A 19,371-nucleotide genomic window follows, 5' to 3' on the forward strand; every position below is an offset into this window, starting at 1 on the left:
TGGATTTGGCATTTCTCTGCAGAGCACCTCACCTGCCGAATATCTTGGTTTGCCCCCAGGATGATTTCATTCATTGCTGGTGGTGGAATCTTCAGTCCCTCCTTGAACGCAACAGACATCATGGCTCCCTGAGTATTACGAGTAATAAATGTTACAGTGATTGGGCTGTGCAAAGAAGCAGAGCTACACATTTATAGGAAAAGTTCAGTTACTTAAAGCAGCAGGGTCAGCCATAGAAAAACATTATATACTGTAAGTAGATAACCACTTGCTTTACTTGCATAACAGATGTACAGTCCACCCTTTGATTTCAGTGAATTTTATATAGTAAATAAAGATAATTCTGTTTCAGGCTCTTGCCATCTTAGATTCCCTCTGAATGAAGCCAATGCTGATGTCATGTCCTCACTTACTTTTTTTCCTCCTAGAATGTGCTCTGTCATAGCTAGCTTGTTTTGTAAACATGTGAGCACAGCAAGATCAGATTTCAGCCCTGTGTCGCACTGAACTGCCCTCAGCCAATCAGTGAGGAGCAGGAATGTGGGAGGGGAGATGACAAGCTTCCTTCTCCTCAGCAATGTACCAAATAGAGCCAGTCTGACTGAGAGAAGATTTATTGCAGCAGAAACTTTCTGATTAGATTGGAATGCTTGCAATGCAAGGTTAGGTTGCAGGCTGCATAATAAACAGAGAGCAGTAGGTAAATGGAATGTGAATGATTTTGTGGGTGGCAATCCCTCAATAATGGTACAATCTCCCGAATGATTGACTATTATAATTAATCGGATCGGGTACGGTTAATGGTGCAGACTGATGACATATAATCGTTCTATCAATCATTTCATTGATACAAATTTGGATTGCTTTTAGTCTGATCAGATTATTATTTTTACCTGACCGCCCACACCATCATAGTAGGAGGTAAATGTTCTCCAATAAACTGGAAGTGTGACCACCCTCTCCATCATAGGAGAAGGTACAGTAAGTGTTCTCCATAAAAAATAAAGTGTGACCAAAACCACAAAATTCAGCTGGACTTACCTTAATCTGCTCCACTCTGGGTCTCTGGAAGCGGAGGTCATAGCAGTAATTGGACAGCGATCGGATTTTAGGATGAGCACGGTCATTACACATGCAAATAATGGGAATTTTTGAATTCTTGATCAACATTATTAACTCCTGAAAAGGGGAACAAAAAAAAACAAAAAAAAACAGGATGAACTACACTTTTCTGTGCTGTTTCACACATGTAAAGTTGCTGTGTACAAAATAAATGGTACTGTTGGTTATTACATTTTTGTATTTAACCTAAAATAAATAATTTACCCAAACATACAAGTTTAAGACATGACAGCCGGTTTGTAAGTTGAAGTCAAATGTACAAAGGTACAAGGAGAGGAATGGACAACGCACAGAAGTATGTGGATCCAGCATAAACATACCACTGTGCTTACTTAGCATTGCCTCGGGTCAGGTATACTTTAACATAACCTTGCAATCATAGCCTCTTTCACTTGGATTAAAGGGAAGGTTCAGGGACGCTGTGAAAAAAACAAAAATCCAAATCCACTTACCTGGGGCTTCCTCCAGCCCGTGGCAGGCAGGAGGTGCCCTCGTCGCGGCTCCGCAGGCTCCCGGTCTCCTCCGGTGGCGCGCCCGACCTGGCCAGGCCGGCTGCCAGGTCGGGCTCTTCTGCGCTCCAATATGCGGCTCACTGGTGCGCGCTGACGTCATCGGACGTCCTCCGGGCTGTTCTGCGCAGGCTCAGTAGTTCTGAGCCTGCGCAGTACAGCCCAGAGGACGTCCGATGACGTCAGCGCCCACCAGTGAGCCGCACATTGGAGCGCAGAAGAGCCCGACCTGGCAGCCGGCCTGGCCAGGTCGGGCGCGCCACCGGAGGAGACCGGGAGCCGCAACGAGGGCACCTCCTGCCTGCCACGGGCTGGAGGAAGCCCCAGGTAAGTGGATTTGGATTTTTATATTTTTCACAGCATCCCTGAACCTTCCCTTTAAGTAACAGCCACGACTGACATCTCACTTAAAAACGCCTCTGGTGGTTCCTAAAACTAAGACCCCTGGTACCCAACCCTATCCCCCCCCCCCCCCCCCTGGTGGTGCCTAACCCTAATGCTAGGTACACACCATACAATTTTCTATTAAATTTACCTGCCAGATAGATTTTTTTTTCCAACACAGTAAATATAACAGAAAATGTAACAGAAAATAGTGTGGTGTGTACTTAACCCCCTTGCCGGTCTAAATCCCGCCGGCAAGGGGGCAGCGCAGCACTTTTTTTATTTTTATTCTTTTTTAATCATGTAGCGAGCCCAGGGCTCGCTACATGATAGCCGCTCAGCAGTGGCATCCCCGCACCCACTCCGATCGCCTTCGGCGATCAGAGTAAGCAGGAAATCCCGTTCAGAACGGGATTTCCTGCTGGGCTTCCCCGGTCGCCATGGCGGTGGGTGGGATGACGTCACCGACGTCATGGACGTCGGGACGTCAGAGGGAATCCCGATCCACCCCTCAGCTCTGCCTGGCACTGATTGGCCAGGCTGCGCAAGGGGTCTGGATGTGGGGGGGGGGGGGGCGGCGCGGCGGATCGGCGGCGATCGGATGTTACAAGCAGCTAGCAAAGTAATGTAACCCAAAAAAAAAAAAAATTATGCAAATCGGCCCAGCGGGGCCTGAGAAATCCTCCTGCGCAGGTTACCCCGAGCTGAGCTCGGGATAACCGGCAAGGAGGTTAAAGAGGAACTCCAGAGAAAATAATGTAATAAAAAAAAAAAGTGCTTCATTTTTACAATAATTATGTATAAATGACTTAGTGTTTGCCCATTGTAAAATATTTTGGTACTTATCCGTTAGCCGGGAGCATCCGGGAAGGTGGCGCTAATTCCATTCATACTTAACGTAACAAAAGTGTTAATGTAAACGATGGTATTGTGTTTTAAGTGGCCATCTCGCTGCGGCCAAATGTATGGTAAACAGTGAGTTAATGGAATTAAAATGAAGCCGGCGGCAATGTAACAGATGAAGCCTCCGGCTTCGGCTCTCGCTCTCCTCCCCCTTGCCCTCTCTCTTCTATACAATACTGGCAGCCGGCGGGGACATGCGTGTCCCCCCAGAGTCGTTCATCGTGGCAGGGAATTCCTCCGGCCCCCCCTTCCCCCCCCAAGGCTGCTAGTGTTCGATAGGAGAGAGGCAAAAAAAGAGGCTTCATTTTAATTCCATTAACTCACTGTTTTACGTTACGTGTTACGTTAAGTATGAATGGAATTAGTGCCACCTGCTGGATGCGCCTGGCTAACGGATAAGTACCTTTTAAATCCCTGATTTACATTCTGACATTTATTACATGGTGACATTTTTACTGCTGGCAGGTGATGTAGCTGCTGCATGCTTTTTTGGCAGTTGGAAACAGCTGTAAACAGCCATTTCCCACAATGCATCAAGGTTCACAGACAGGAAACTGCCAAGAGTACCACGGTCCTCAGTTTCTTGTGGGAGGGGTTTCACCACAATATCAGCCATACAGCGCCCCCCGATTGTCTGTTTGTGAAAAGGAATAGATTTCTCATGTAAAAGGGGGTATCAGCTACTGATTGGGATAAAGTTCAATTCTTGGTTGGAGTTCCTCTTTAACATAACCTCCCCCAGGTACGCCTAAGCCTACCCCCCCTGCAGCAAAGCAGTTATACAAGGCCAGGAAGGTAAATTTCAGCGCCGGAAGGTGCCTGATAGCAGGTGCTGCTGGGCACCCCCAAAATTCCTTCAATGCAAATCGTAGCTTTTACAATAGGCGCCTATGGCGATGCGTTTTTTTTTTCCCTGTAACAGCTCCTACGCCGCAGCACACCATTCTCAGTTGCAGCCTATGGCATTTTCCATTTTCAATGTGGAGAAAGTTGTCCTGTACAAAATGGCAAGCAAATGAAAGCTGCTGTACAAATATTGCAGCTGTGGATATTAGAATCAGAATCAATTTATTTCGCCAAGCAAGTTTGCAAATACAAGAAATTTGTCTTGGCAGTTGCTTAACAAACGCAAACAAAAACAAAAAATAAAAAAGATGCAAGGACAGACAGTACGTATATTACAAGTCAAGGACAGTATGAGTATAGAGGAAGTAAGCAAGGTGAGAATTGTTCATTTTCAGTTCTGTGCGGATTACTTTCAAGTCCTAGCAGCTCTAGCGTGGTTCAGCATTAAGTATGGCTACCGCTTGAGGAAAAAAGCTGGATTATTGTGGAATCCTACTGAAACGAGTGATTAAAAATGTGGCCATCATTTAAGGTGACCGACATTTTGATCTTTAACCACTTCGCATTCAGTCGTTTTCACTTTATGCATCCGAGCAATGTTCACCTCCTATTAATTAGCCTATAACTTTATCACTACTTATCACAATGAACTGATCTATATCTTGTTTTTTCCACCACCAATTACGCTTTCTTTGGGGGGGTACATTTTGCTAAGAGCCACTTTACTGTAAATGCATTTTAACAGGAAAATTAAGAAAAAAACGGAAAAAATTCATTATTTCTCAGTTTTCGGCCATTATAGTTTTAAAATAATACATGCCTCCATAATTAAAACCGATGTATTGTATTTACCCATTTGTCACGGTTATTTCACCATTTAAATCATGTCCCTATCGCAATGTATGGCGACAATATTTGGAAATAAAAGTGCATTTTTTCCGTTTTGCATCCATCACTATTTACAAGCTTATAATTTAAAAAATATATAAATATTTCATCTTTACATTGATATTTAAAAAGTTTAGACCCTTAGGTAAATATTTACGGGTTTTTTTTTTTAAATTTTAATATTTTTTTTTTTTTTTTTTTTTTTATTAACCATTGTATGTGGGTATTTTTGAGAGGGTGGGATGTAAATTGTAATTTTTAAATGTAAATATATGTGTAATTTATTATTTTTTTAAATTTAGGTGTAGTTTTACTTTTTGGCCACAAGATGGCAGCCATGAGTTTGTTTACGCGGCGTCACTAAGCGTAACATGTACGCTTAGAGAGACGCATGGGGAAGCTAGAGCCAGAAAAAGCGAAACTTCTGAGAGAAGCTGTCGGGAGAGGAATCAGTGATCGGGCACCATAGCCCGATTCACTGATTGCCTGGCTAACGAGCCGCGGGCACGATCGGCCGCGGGAGCGCACATGGCCTCCTGGGCATAAGTTTTACATCCAGGAAGGTTAATTGGTGAAAAAAGGAGGACATTTTTTTTTTTTACTAATTACCATATTTTTCGGATCATAAGACGCACCTAGGTGTAAGAGGACAAATCCTGGGGGGGTTTGAAATATATGCTAAGCCTGGTGCGTCTATATTGCAGGGGTGTCTCATGGATCTTCTCCCCTTAATCCCTCCCCCTTATACCTCCTATGTCCTTCTGGCCCTCCAGTGTCTCCTCTGTTCCCACTGTGTCCTCCTTTGCCCCATGTCATCCTGTCTCCTTGTCTGTCCTCCTGTGTCTCCTCTGTTCCAGTGTCTTTTCTGTCTCACTGTGTCCTTTGTCCTCCTCTGCTCTCCTCCCCCTCCCTCTCTCGTGTTTCCTCTGACCCTCCTGTTTCAACTGCCCCCCCCCGTTTCTTCAAATGCCTGAATCTGCAGCTTGTTGTGGGACTCCTCTTCATTTTCAGCTGATTAGTGAGTATCAGTACACCGCATGGGGACACAGAACGGGGGTGGGGGGGAGAGACAGGAATAAACAGGCACATAGATGCAGGGGGAAGGTCGTCAATGGACGGGGGCATAGAAAAAAAACTCAGGGGTACATAAGAGACAGGAGAGGCGAGCCCAGGGACAGTGGCATCACAGACACATTCAGACCATAAGACACACAGACTTTAACCCCACACTTTTGGGGGAGAAAAATGGTCCGAAAAATAAGGTAACTTATTGAGATGCAGTGATAAGTGTACAGCGTGACGTGGTTACAGGCGCACAATCACGTGAATGCTTCTTAGCATCGTGCAGCGATAATGACCACCACAGCAGATCGGATCTTAAAGATCCACGTCGACTCCCGCGTAAGTACCGTGATCGCTTGAAGTCTCATCATGTAACGTCACGCATAACCGCCGACCAGAAGATGGATCTTCTCAATTAGCTGAGCTCCTTTTCATTGTTGTAAGCATCACTATGAACCTGACATACTTGCCTGCATACCCCCTCTGTCCTCATTTCCTGCCATACCGTCCACTTCATCCATGATCAGCACATGCTTGTTGCTGACAGATTTGCTTGTTCCTAATACACAGAAATAACGGAGTTACACTCACATACAGAAGAAAGAGCAGTATTACATAATCCATCGCAACGCTGATTCAAGGCCACCTCTGACGTTTTTGGCAAGACAGCAGTTTCAACAACAAGAGAAATCAAATCAGAATTGCATCAATACAAATGGGGATAGCATTGCACCCCGTATATTAGATGGTGTCCTTGGGTGCTTGGATTGTCTAGAATATGATTTTGCAATGTATCCAAAATGAGGACTATTACACAGTACTAAACTGACTTTCACTGTCCCAGCAGGACCAACGCTGGCATTAAGCCCACCCAAGAGGCCTTGCATGATGTGTAACTGCACTGTAATAACTTACCAGTCCCGGCACACTGCTTCATCCATGCTCCATCATCATCATCCCCGCTGCCTGCCTCTTCTCCGGGACCTGCCGCAGGGTATTTACACATAACATGCACCGCATGGCAGGCAGCAGGGCAGAAGACTGAGCATGGGACGGAGCAATACACTGGAAGAGGTGAATTATTACATTGCACAGGGGGGAGACCAGCTTGGGGGACATGGGGGCAGCTGCTGGCTCAGGGGCCCTGGGGGGGGGGGGGGGGGGGCTTTGCTGTGGAAAGTCTGAAGGTTATCTTTGCCTCTGGGAACCACTTATACCGGCCCTGTTTCCCAGTGCAGTATGGGGAGTACAAAATATTCTAAATCACTTCTATAGACATCACATGCAAGCCTTGGAGAATGCGGTCTAATTTAGGCTTTGCGATTTTGGTTTTCTACTGTGAAAACAGAATGAACAGAAAACTAAGTAATTAAAAAAAATGAATATTGCACTTAGCACCTTGTAAAAGCCCGTGTTACATTATTACAACACAGCTGCAAAAGTCGAGGCAAACATATTTCTAGTTTTTGTTTTTCCACCACCCTGATTAGTGGCACATGTATACTAACCTGTATAAAATCCTTTGATGCTGGTGTTATTTAGGGACTCTGCAACCACTTCCTTCATGCTGTTTTTGCTGCGGGTGTCACTCGCATTTAGTTCCACATAGCTGAAGCCAAGTTCCTAATGTGCACAAAAAAAGTCAATGTTGTTAGAAAAACACTTATGTATTTATATAGCACCGACATCTTCATAGAACTTGTCAGATTATCCCAAGGATGGATACAAACCCAAAAAGAACAACTGAAGTGAGAAGGATATGAAGGCAGCCATATTTATTTCTTTTAAACAAGACCAATTTCCTGGCAGCCCTGCTGATCCTCTGCTGCTAATACTTTTAGCCAAACACCCTAAAGAGAATATGCAGATCAGGTGTTTCAAGCAGGGCTGCCAGGCAACTGGTATTGTTTAAGATGAAATAAATATGGCAGCCTCCATATTCTTCTCAGCTGTCCTTTAAAGGCTGGAGGTTGCTATATTTGTTTGGTTGGCGATGCCAACCGTGGGGTCAGGTTTATTCTCCCCACCTGCCATTACAGTGGTTGCCTTGGAGGTAGCCCTGACTTGTGAGTTTACTCATTTGACATTTCCTAGACCCTCTGGTATAGTAATATACTACACTATATTAAGCTCTCGGTTGTCGCCTCCTTTTTGTTTTGCATACCTCACACACAAGCACAGCCGTTGTGGTTTTGCCGACTCCCGGTGGCCCAGATAAAAGAGCTGCTTTACATGAAGATCCATCATCCTTGGCTCCAAATTTGTAAGGTCTTGCTGAAAAAGAATTCCACTGTTAAAATGAGGAGAGAGAGTAATGCAAGTATATCGAATTATTGATCAGGCCTCCATTATAAGCCACTTAAACCTACATCTCAGGTTTCAAACACAAGGCCGCCGGTCTGAAGTGGCCCTTCTTGCCATTTTATTTGGCCCTCCAAAGCTTCAAATGCGCATCATTGTAAGAAGTAAAAACGACAGCACACTGCCTTCCCATCCAGAGGAAAACACCGGTGACAATGTGTGTCAGTTTGAGGTGGGGTGCAGCAACAACCCATGGGACACCCAAGTAAATTAGCATGGGACCCCCTCTTGGAATGCAACCCCCCCCCCCCCCCCCATGTGCCTGGTAACTCCCCTCCACCATCTCAGCTTACCAAAAAGACTGAGGAAATGAAGGCTAGCATCTTGTCTTGGGTCACATTTAACTGATTCTTTTCTGCCAAAGCAGCACCGGGCCGGTAAATATTAAGCTGCTCCACTGCACTACTCTGCAGAAGGTGGAGGAGCTGGTCCCCCATGATCGCTATAGTTACGCCACTTAGTTTGACACTGTTCAATAAATGTTAAATCTTAATAAACAATTGGGCCCGTGACTTGTGTACACAGAGTGCAGCATTACTGTACAAGTGTTAGCTAGAGAGAAAACAGCTTGCTTGCTTGTATACCTACGTGTTTTTGGTTGCATAACAAGGGGGTGAGCCTCCACATTTATAATGTCCTCAGAACACATACTAACCCGCAGATTTCTTGTCATCTGTAGAGTGGTTCTTGTGCCAGCCCCTCAGCCATCTAATGAGCTTGTTGGCGCAGCTCTGCTCTCCCTGCTGCCCTATGATGCTTTTTAATGACGTGGGTTTATATTTATCCACCCAGAGCAGACTCTCCGTTTTGCCACTGGTTGCTGGGAGGTCCAGAGATCTGGCAACTGTCGGCTTCTCCTCGTCTTTAACGCTCACTTTCCCCCAGTCAGACACCTTAGCCTCAGTGGCTTGTTTCTTAGTCCGTGGTGATTCCCTCTTCTCTGGGGTAAACTTGCTCTTAAAAGGACTTGGCTTTTTTGCCTCTCCCACTTTTTTTTCTGGGGTCTTCACAGCTTTTGCCTGTGTCTTTGCCTGAGCAGAAAGAAAAACACAGCCTTGTGATATTGGTGCAACAAAAGGGCCGACTCATGCTACCATTTAGGGTTTTTTGCTTTACAACAACAACACATTGTTAAGAACTTTTCTCCTGTAGGACCCAAAGTGTATATGCTTGTCTCAGATCAGTACATAGTGATGTGTTACAAGGGAAAATGTATGTGATCATAAATGCCAGACTAAACAGGTGGCTTTTCAGTTTTGAGTGAAATGCCTCCAGGGTTGGAGCGGTCTTGATTCGGTGTGGTAAAATGTTCCAAAGAGTAGGGGTAGCATAACAGCATGCTCTGGCTCCAAAGGTTTTTAGTTGGGCTCTGGGGATGGTCAAGTTACTAGATCCTGTTGATCAGAGGTTGTGGGAGGTGTGTTGCAGTTGCCTTATACAAATACCACGTATAATAAAAGAACTGTCTGGGGGCAAAAGGAATAATATAGAAGAGCTCAATCAACAGTGCTGGAGGTACTACTACCCAAGGTTCTATTCCTGAAGCCATGGCAATGGGGGTCTCACTGCACTTACCCTCCTTACCTTGTACAGACTCGCTGTTAAAAAGTGCTTTGTATGTAGATATGCAGCAGTAACAAAATAAGCCGACACTTCTCCATCCCAGGGACAGACAGGAAAGCTTGCCTGGGCAGCAGCAGTTATAGGTGGGTAGTACATACAATGACTGACTAAGCAGCCCACAGTCACATGGTTGATCATCAGGAATAAGGGCTCACTGCCCGCACATCCCAGTGAGAGAAGGAGTTACATTCATTACTACATATTCAAGTATAGAGTGATGGATAGTGGTACTCCCACCATCCCAGGATAAGCCTCCTAACCAGGCTGGCAGAGCGCAAGTCTTTTGTTTTATATGGGATATTTCAAGTGGTTCCTGTGTACAGCCACAGCACCTTTTCAGACATGTGACTACATGAAGGATTACACTGAACTTAAAGGGAACCTGAACTGAGTAAAAGTATTTAAAATAAACACATGATGTAGCTGCAAATGAATATTACATAAATAAGTACCTTGCCATCAGTTCCTCTCAGAAGCTCACCATTTTCTTCTTACAGTGATCCCTTCCAGTTCTGACAAGATTTTGTCAGAACTGAAATATACCAGTTGCTTTCAGTTATATATCAGCAGCTGTCAGTTACAACTGAATGTGCAAGGTAATGTCCATGTTTCCCTATGGCTCAAGTGGATGATATTACAGTTTAACAGTGTGCTGACCAGGAATCTGTTATGGGGTAATGGCCATTTTCAAAATGGAGGACAGAGAAATCCATCAATCACAGTGGACAAATGGGACGCAGGAGAGGAGAAAGATTGATGACCAGATACACGGGAGGTAAGTATGGCCTGTGTATGGTTATTTTGACTTTTTATTTTCAGTTCAGGTTCTCTTTTAAGGACCATTACTGTGAAAACCGGTACAATTTAAAATACATATGTATGCATATATATAAAGCACACATTTGTCCTAGAGTAAAATGCACAATGTTTTTTCCTATGTTGCCATCACTTACAGAAGTTGTACAAATCTGACATTTTGGAGCAGACCATCGTCTCATGGGGGAATCTCAGAGCTTTCTTCTTCAAAAGCACTAAATGGCAGTTGCTCAGTCTAGCTGTCAAAAATAGTGTACAGCAAGTAAGGAGGCTGGCTGGCATCTTTATATAAGCCCTTTCCAGGGAGTGCTTTTGTAAAGAATAATGGAAATACTGAGACTCCCCCACATGAAGAGATCGATCAGTACAAAACATGTCAGACGTGTCAGATTTTTATTACCTACTTTAAGTGAGAGCAACATAGGAGAAAAGTAATTGCAAGTGCATTTTAATCTGGGGAAAAAAATACTGTATGTCCTCGCTGCACAAAAAAAAAGGAAAATGACAATTGCTGTACCAGTTTGTGCCCATATCTGCATTTCCTCCTCAATAACCCCTTTCCTAGCTTTGAATACACAGCAGGCTGTCAGTTAGTTGGCACGGTTTCAGCTGTAATAGAAAGGATGCTCCCTCTTCATGGCCAAGTGAACAAAGGGCTGTTTAAAGAGAATCTGTATTGATAAAATCGCACAAAAGTAAACATACCAGTGCGTTAGAGGACATCTCCTATTACCCTCTGTCACAATTTCGCCGCTCCTCGCCGCATTAAAAGTGGTTAAAAACAGTTTTAGAAAGTTTGTTTGTAAACAAACAAAATGGCCACCAAAACAGGAAGTAGGTTGATGTACAGTATGTCCACACATAGAAAATACATCCATACACAAGCAGGCTGTATGCAGCCTTCCTTTTTAATCTCAAGAGATCATTTGTGTGTTTCTTTCCCTCTGCAGCTATCTTCCACTGAAGTGTCAGGCTGTTTCTTCCTGCAGAGTGCAGACAGCTCTGCCTGTATGTAATTCTTCAGTATGTGAAAGCCCAGCCAGCTCAGAGGAGGATTTATCCAGCTTGTAAAATATAATAGAGCAGAGAGAAGCTGCACTAATCTAAATAATACACAGGCAGTGTGCAGAGAGGGGCCTGGAGGGGGAGATGCATCACAGAACCACAACACTGAAGAACTTGGCAGCCTTCCAGACACAGGCTGACAAGTCTGACAAGGGAAAGATACATTGATTTATTACAGAGATGGTGATAGTAGAACGTGCTGCAGTAAGCCAGGACACATTAGAATAGCTTTTGGAACTTGTAGGATGGAAGAAAACCGGATGAAATTTTTGTTACGGAGTCTCTTTAAAGCTCACAGAGGGTGAGACGATAGCTGATATTTACTGATGGAGAGAGTGGTTCCCTTTTTGTTTGGGAAAAAAAAAAAAAAACTACAAGTGCGTTTCTTTCTCCTTCAATGAACGTTATCAGAAAAGTTGTGCAACAAAGCCAGCAAAAATTACCCTGATCCTGTCACAGAGCCTCTGTACTCCCCTTATATTTACTGTCAAATAAGCTCACAAGTATTTGTAATTCCAAAGAAAGTGGAGAACCTGCCTATAGAATAAGAAGCGTCACACTTACCTCAGCTTCAGCTGCAATCACATACTTTGATTTCTTCCCAGGTAAGGTGCGAAGTAAGTCAAAAAGGCCATCTTCATTAATAACCTTTGTCCCCATGCTCTCTGCCTAAATACAAGACTTTTTCATGTTATTTTATGATTTTGAAATTTTTTTATACATTTTATTTATTTTATTTTTTTTTAACTAGTAGGGCTGCATGTTGAGGTCTAAATAATAGATGCCCAATAAAACCACAATGCTACGCTACCACTGGGAAAAGATTACAACATTTCTGTATAAAAATGGGCTGTCCTATCCCCAAAGACCAGATTCTGTGTCCACTTGGTATATTACACTGTTAACATATGTGTTCCTCTTAAAGTGAACCCAAGGTGAAAACAAACAGATGAGATAAACAATTGTATTTATCCTCCTACTCCTAAAAATGACTTTTTTAGACATCCCAGAATCTTATTTTATATTTAAACATTTAGAAAGTAGACAATGTTTTGTTGTCTCTGCTCAGTTGCAGTCTATTAAGTGTCCCTAAAGGAACATACATGAACCATATTGACCCTTTTCTCTCTCCCTCTGCTCTCAGATATATGTAAAAGAATGTATTCTGTCAGGAAAACTTTTATGGCTGTACTTTGCTTATCAGTGATTATTACTATATTCCGGACAGGGTACCGACGAGACAGAAGCTGTCACTTCCATTGTTAAAAATAAACTCTTCCAGGCAGCAAAATAAAATAAGTAAAACAGCCTGGTTATTAATATGCTTAGTACTGTACATACACATGTTTATCTCATCATGTCACGTCGCGTCGGGTACACGGAAACCCTTATTACTGTGAGACAGGAGGTGGTAGGCAGATTATTAGCGCCATCCTCTCAGCAGCTGGATGCAATGACCAGACAAAAGCATGCCCTATAGAGAGCTTATATTTGTTCAAAGAGGCGCTTCTAAAAGGTTCCATTTGTGGAATCAATGGAAAGAGCGATAGCAACGTGTATGCAATTTCATATACAGTACGTAAGAATATCCTTGTCGGATCTATCAAATTGTGTTTTGATGCTTGTTTTGACCCCTCAGGTCTTTGTAACATATGTTCAGGAGTGTTTCCATTGCTAAAACCTTGTCATTGCTCTTTATTGTAAAATGGTTACTGTTGTTATGAAGCACCAGGCCCGCCTATGGAATTGTTCTACAGCAGGGGTCACAAACTCGCGGCCCGCGGGCCATTTGCGGCCCTCGATACAATATTTTGTGGCCCTCGCCGGCAAAAGCTTCCTTATAGTTCGCTTCAGTGCTCCCAAGTAATCCGCCGCATCCCTGCTGCTAAACAAGGGCTGCAGAGCCCCCAAATCGCCCGGGGGGGGGGGGGGCAATCCGCCGGCATTTCCTGGAAGGGCAAAGCTTTCAGCTTCAGCTCTGCCCCTCCTGACGTCAACCGCGGTGCATCGCCGCCTATGCCCACCCCTCTCACTCTTCCTTCACAGAGAGGGGCGGGGAGAGGCGGCGATGCGCCGCGATTGACGTAAGGAGGGGCAGAGCTGAAGCTGAAAGCTCTGCCCCTTCCAGGAAATGCCGGTGCATTGCCCCCCGGGCGATTTGGGGGCTCTGCAGCCCTCGTTTTGCGGCGGGGACACGGCAGATTACTTGTAATGGGAGCACTGAAGCAAACTATAAGGTAAATTAGGCAAAATAGTTCGCTTCAGTGCGAATTTGATTTTGAAATAAGAATCAATGCAAAGGGGGGGGGGGGTGTTTTGCCGGAGCTGCGGATTTACTTTTTTTGTGAAATCCCTTATGCGGCCCAGCCTCATCCTGACTTTGCCTCCTGCGGTCCCCAGGTAAATTGAGTTTGAGACCCCTGTTCTACAGCTAGTGGAACAGTGTGTTCGTACTGAATATATAACTATAATTATTACCCCATACTCTGTAACATGCCACTGTAACTTTCTATAGATAAATTTATCTAAATGTTGGTGCTGTATTCTGATAACTTTTTGCAATAAAGCCTGTTTGAGGCAGCCGATAAGGACCCCCTCTGCCAAAAATGTATCGTGTGTACTGCAGCTCCATTAACCCTTGATGTGTTGTCCATCGTTCTGCCCAGCTTGATTCGGCTGAGAGCACTGTTCTCCAAAACCACCCTGCCCGCTCTATGCTGTTGCTTCAGTCCTCCTACTTCCTCCCATAGCAACAGAATGAGTCACTACCCTAGAGGCTAGCAATATATCTGAACAGTGTAGGCCCTGCACTGTCCCCAGAGGGACTGAGTCCCTTAACTTTGTTCAGCACTTTCCTCTCCATGGTATAGACAGAAGCATGAGCTCTTGCTGTTTGTGGACGTCTTGTTATGCAGAATGACCTGAGGGCCCTACGATGTCCTTATACATCTGTGGCCAGTCTTACTCGGTATAGAGGTTTGTAAGACTGGCCAAAGAATTTTCTAAAGGTGCCCATTAACGGTACAATTTTTTCACTAAATGTGATCTTTCGATGCAATTTTTACAATCGAAAATAATCTGAAGGTAATTATTGATTGTTCACATTTACTGAATGATTCTTTCTTCTAATTCAATCATAAAATCCAGCTTGTGGATCAATTTTATCCTAATTGGCCATCAACCAAAGAATCGTTCCTTATCGATTGCCTTCATAATTGTCGAATTGCCTATGCAATGTGATTATTAAAATTGCATCGAAAGATCGCATTTGGTGAAAAAATTGTATTGTTAATGGGCACCTTTAGAAGAACTGTAGTATTTGTGGCCACATTGGGTGAACTGCGAAACGGCTAAAGCCAAGAAAGACCTACTTCTACATTGTGCATGGAGATCATGACTTGGCTCACTATACACTATACCAGTAGTTAGTGTATTTGGGAGAAGCAAAATATACAAAAAAAAATGATCGTCAACCAGTCAGGAGCAACTATTACATGCGGGATCGCAATTAGAAGGTATCTCACCTGTGGTAAATATATCTGATTATGTGTTATCTAATTGTGAGTTATCTGTTCTTTCAAAGGGTCTGTCATTTAGTCCAACTTCCACACCAGATTTTTTTTAGATTGGATTCCGAATTTGCCCATTTCTTTAATAATTTACGATGGAAGGCTTATTGGTCTAAATCTAAACAGTCTGTTACTACCATAAGAGACAGACATCGTACATTATACACATGTTCTGATTTGGATCTAAAATTACCTTCCTCCCACAAACCTCCTGTTGATAATGTCCATATTGAATCCTTCATTAAGTTAGTGAAACGTGATCTTGAGTCCTTGGAAGTTTCATTTAAAAGAGGAAAGTTACCATTTATTCATCATAATATTACAAAGGAAGAAAAGAATGCCCTGACCAATCTTAAAGAGGAACTGTAACGACAAAACGGCCCCTGGGGGGTACTCACCTCGGGTGGGGGAAGCCTCAGGATCCTAATGAGGCTTCCCACGCCGTCCTGCGTCCCTCGGGGGTCTCGCTGTAGCCCTCCGTGCAGCGGTGACGCAATATTTACCTTCCTGGCTCCTGCGCAGGCGCTCTGATGCCTCTCGGCGCCGAAGTAGGCGGAAATACCCGACCGCCGTCGGGTCTGCTCTACTGCGCGGGCGCAAGTTTCCGGCGCCTGCACAGTAGAGCGGACCCGACGGAGATCGGGTATTTCCGTCTATTTCCGTGACGAAAGTCGCCACAGCGCCCCCGCTGGAGCCAGCAAAGGTAAATATTGAACTGACAGTCGGCACAGTCGCCGGCTGTTCGGAGGGCTGCGGCGAGACCCCCGTGGGACAGAGGACGGCGTGGGAAGCCTCATTAGGATCCGGAGGCTTCCCCCACCCGAGGTGAGTACCCCCCAGGGGAGGTTTTTGTTGTTAGAGTCTCTTTAAGGACAATCCATCTATTGTTATTAAGAGTGCTGACAAAGGGGGTGCTGTTGTGGTCATGAATAAAGTTGATTATGTTAATGAAATTAGAAGACCCTAATGTTTACTGCAAACTTGATTGTGATTCGACTATGTCCTATTTGGCCGATCTGAGATTGGTACTCGAGGAGGCCTTGTCCAACGGAGTTATTGACCAGAAGTTATTTGATTATTTGTACAATAACCAACCAGTGACTCCAGTCATATATTGCTTGCCCAAATTACATAAGGATCCCCTTCATCCACCAGGGAGACCCATTGTGGCAGGTACAGACTGTCTTCAGTAGAGCGGCAATTTTCTTGGATAGAGTGTTACGCAGATACATGATTAATCAGACCTCTTACCTGCGGGACACTTCTGACTTTATTAACACCATTAAAGATATTATACTTCCTCATGAAAATTGTCTTCTCGTAACTCTAGACATTGAGTCTTTATATACATGTATTCCCCACCATGAAGGTATACAGGCTATTAAGAATGTATTGTTGGAAGATCTTGAGGTCAATAATGCACAAATGACTTTTGTCTTGACTTTGTTGGACATGGTTCTTAAAAAGAATTTCTTTTTATTTCAGGATGATTTCTATTTACAGTTACGAGGTTCTGCCATGGGGAGTAATGTAGCTCCCGTATATGCCAATGTGTTCGTTGAAGATCTCGAAAAAAACTGGATTTATAAACATGAATTATTCCGCCATTTTATTTTGACGTGGCGACATTATATCGATGATATCTTCATTATTTGGACGGGGTCTCGTGAGTCTTTTAAATGTTTTTTTTTCTTGAGTTACAACAGGCTTCCTCTTTCCTCAAATTTACAGCAAATATAAGCAATGGAGCTATTCCATTTTTAGATGTTAATGTTTCTATGATAGGACGGCTCTTGAGCTGTGATCTATACAGCAAGCCTACGGATCGCAATACATTATTGGATTTCCGTAGTTTCCATCCCAAGAGACTCCGTGAATCGCTTCCTAAGTCCCAGCTTATGCGAGTGAAACGGATTGTAAGTGATTCTAATACGTCACATTGTCGTTTGGAAACTATGTCCAGAAAATTTATCTACAGAGGATATCCCCCTAATTTGGTGTATCGTTTGAGGAATGAGGTGGCAGGTATGAGCCGTAGCTCCCTTTTGTCCCCTAGAGCAGGTCACCCTAAAAATGGAGACAGGATCGTTCTGGCCACATCTTTTAATACATTGTCCAATCAAATTGCCAATTTGGTAAAGAAACATTGGTATGTTCTGTCATCTTTGAGTAAAGATATTCCAGCTTTTAGACAACCACCGATGATGGCTTATAAGAAAGCTAGATCGATTAGAGATATAGTTAAAGCAGATGTGGGACCATCAGTAGTTAAATCACAGGGTAGGTTGACTCCATTGCGGGTAGGCACCTTTCCTTGCCTCCATTGTGTTAAATTGTCAACTTGTCATTAAAGGCAAGGAATTTAATCATCCTATGAGGGGGACACCTATTAAGCTACGCCACTATGCAACATGTGATTCAAGATTTGTGGTTTATGGGTTAAAAAGCCCTTGTGGTAAATTCTATGTGGGTGAAACCACTCGTCCTGTCAAAGAACGTATTAGTAAACATCGATCAACTATCAAGGTTGCCTTTGAACGTAGTGGAGCTCAATCTGCCCTTGTGTCCCCAGTTGCCCAACATTTCTGGGAGTCTAAACACTCTGCAGGTCAACTTCGATTTTTGATCCTGGAGGTTGTTGAAAGATCCAGACGTGGCGGTGATGGACAGGCGTATCTCTTGAAGAGAGAAGCCTTCTGGATAAAATTTTTGAACACGTTGGCCCCCATGGTATGAACCTCGAATATCTTCCATAATTCCCCTTTTTTATCTTTGCTGTAATCTAATTTTGTTTGTATTCCCCATGATTGTTTTTGCCATCTTGAATATGTAATTATGATATTGTTATCTTTCTGCTTTTTTCCAGCTTTTTCCTAGCTTTTTTTCTAGCTTTTTTCTAGCTTTTTTCCAGCTTTTCAAGCTATTTGGTGTGAAAGTTTCTCTATCACCTTCTGGTAAAAAGTACTGGAGATGGGTGTTCTACTTTCTTACCTGATATCTTTCATAATCTTTCATAACATTATTGGCAGTTACTATGTGCATTCTATTTCCGCGTTAGATGCGGACGTTATTATTTATGTCCCTTTAGTATCCCTATATAGCCTTCCGTATTGGGTATAGAGGTTACGGATTCCTGTCAGGATTAGGTCAGACGCATGTTAATAGATACTTTCCGCGTTGTTGCGGAGTTTACGCATGTCCTTTTGCCTTTTTTTCAATCAATTATATGCACTTTTTACGTGATTAGAGAATGTGTGTACATATTTCTGCACCTTTTTGCAAATAAAAAAGAAAAAGTAATATTTCAATTTTTGATCTTCCGTGTCTTTGGTATATCCCTGATTAATTATTTAGACTAAGAACACTATACCTTCTCACGTTTGGATTCACCAGCATCCCGGCCCATGATGAGGTAATTGGTCTTTTTGCTGACGTTTCCGGTTACTTTTCCACCATAGCGTTCTACTAAGGACTTGGCCTCATCTCGCTCGATAGACTCTAAGACCCCGGTAATGACAAATGCCATGCCCTCCAAGCAGTTCTCGGCACCCTACCGCAAAACCAGGAAAATACAACAATCAGGCATTGGTCATCCATTAGGAATGCGTTGAGCGGCTACTGTTCACACAAAGTGACTTATTAAATATTCATACTGTAACTGAACTGGAACATCTAGTATACGTGTAAATGATTAGGTGTGAATTTCCATTGACCACCCTCAGCGGGGGACATCTACCCTCCCGTATATCAATACTGTCTAGATCTGCTATTGTCTTTACAGGGTTGCATTCATCCTTTTTTTAATAATATTTCAAGTTACAACATAATAAACAGGAATGTCTATACGCTTGTTAATGTGCATGTTAGTATGACAGTAAAAAGGTAAAATAACGTGTACCTGGGGGATCGCCTTGGATCCCAGAGCTTTAGGACCTTCTCGATTAAGATAATTTCTGTATGCCATATAGTTACCCCTTTTCTTCTCCGAGTCTTCAGGACTGGTCTGTGTATAAATATAAATATTACAGTTAAATCCTTTTATAATCCTCAACTATAAACTGGAAACCATGATCACAAGGACTTTATAAGTTGGTAGCGAGATGTCTGTAAGAAGTATACAACGTATGGCTAGTTATCAATGTATCTGTATTAAACTTTCTGGATTTTGGCATGCTAACTCCCTCATGTTTCAGTAGCACATCGTGTTTAGGGCTGCATGCTTA

At 43.4% G+C, this 19,371-nt stretch overlaps 1 protein-coding gene across 2 annotated transcripts in view; it reads right to left on the minus strand.

Moving 5' to 3' along the window:
• Positions 1-19,371, minus strand: part of RFC1 (replication factor C subunit 1) — an 85,332-nt gene that overhangs the window by 14,314 nt on the left and 51,647 nt on the right. For both annotated transcript variants that reach the window (XM_068278461.1, XM_068278462.1), the window contains exons 10-18: positions 19,047-19,151; positions 18,519-18,698; positions 12,144-12,248; positions 8,731-9,106; positions 7,879-7,988; positions 7,223-7,337; positions 6,185-6,273; positions 1,042-1,179; positions 33-128 (exon numbers count right to left, since the gene is read on the minus strand). In XM_068278461.1, coding sequence (XP_068134562.1) covers positions 33-128; positions 1,042-1,179; positions 6,185-6,273; positions 7,223-7,337; positions 7,879-7,988; positions 8,731-9,106; positions 12,144-12,248; positions 18,519-18,698; positions 19,047-19,151 — 1,314 coding nt within the window. The remainder of the gene's footprint in view (positions 1-32; positions 129-1,041; positions 1,180-6,184; positions 6,274-7,222; positions 7,338-7,878; positions 7,989-8,730; positions 9,107-12,143; positions 12,249-18,518; positions 18,699-19,046; positions 19,152-19,371) is intronic.

The sequence above is a fragment of the Hyperolius riggenbachi genome, chromosome 1 (assembly GCF_040937935.1).
Source record: "Hyperolius riggenbachi isolate aHypRig1 chromosome 1, aHypRig1.pri, whole genome shotgun sequence".
Classification (NCBI taxonomy): Eukaryota; Metazoa; Chordata; class Amphibia; order Anura; family Hyperoliidae; genus Hyperolius; species Hyperolius riggenbachi.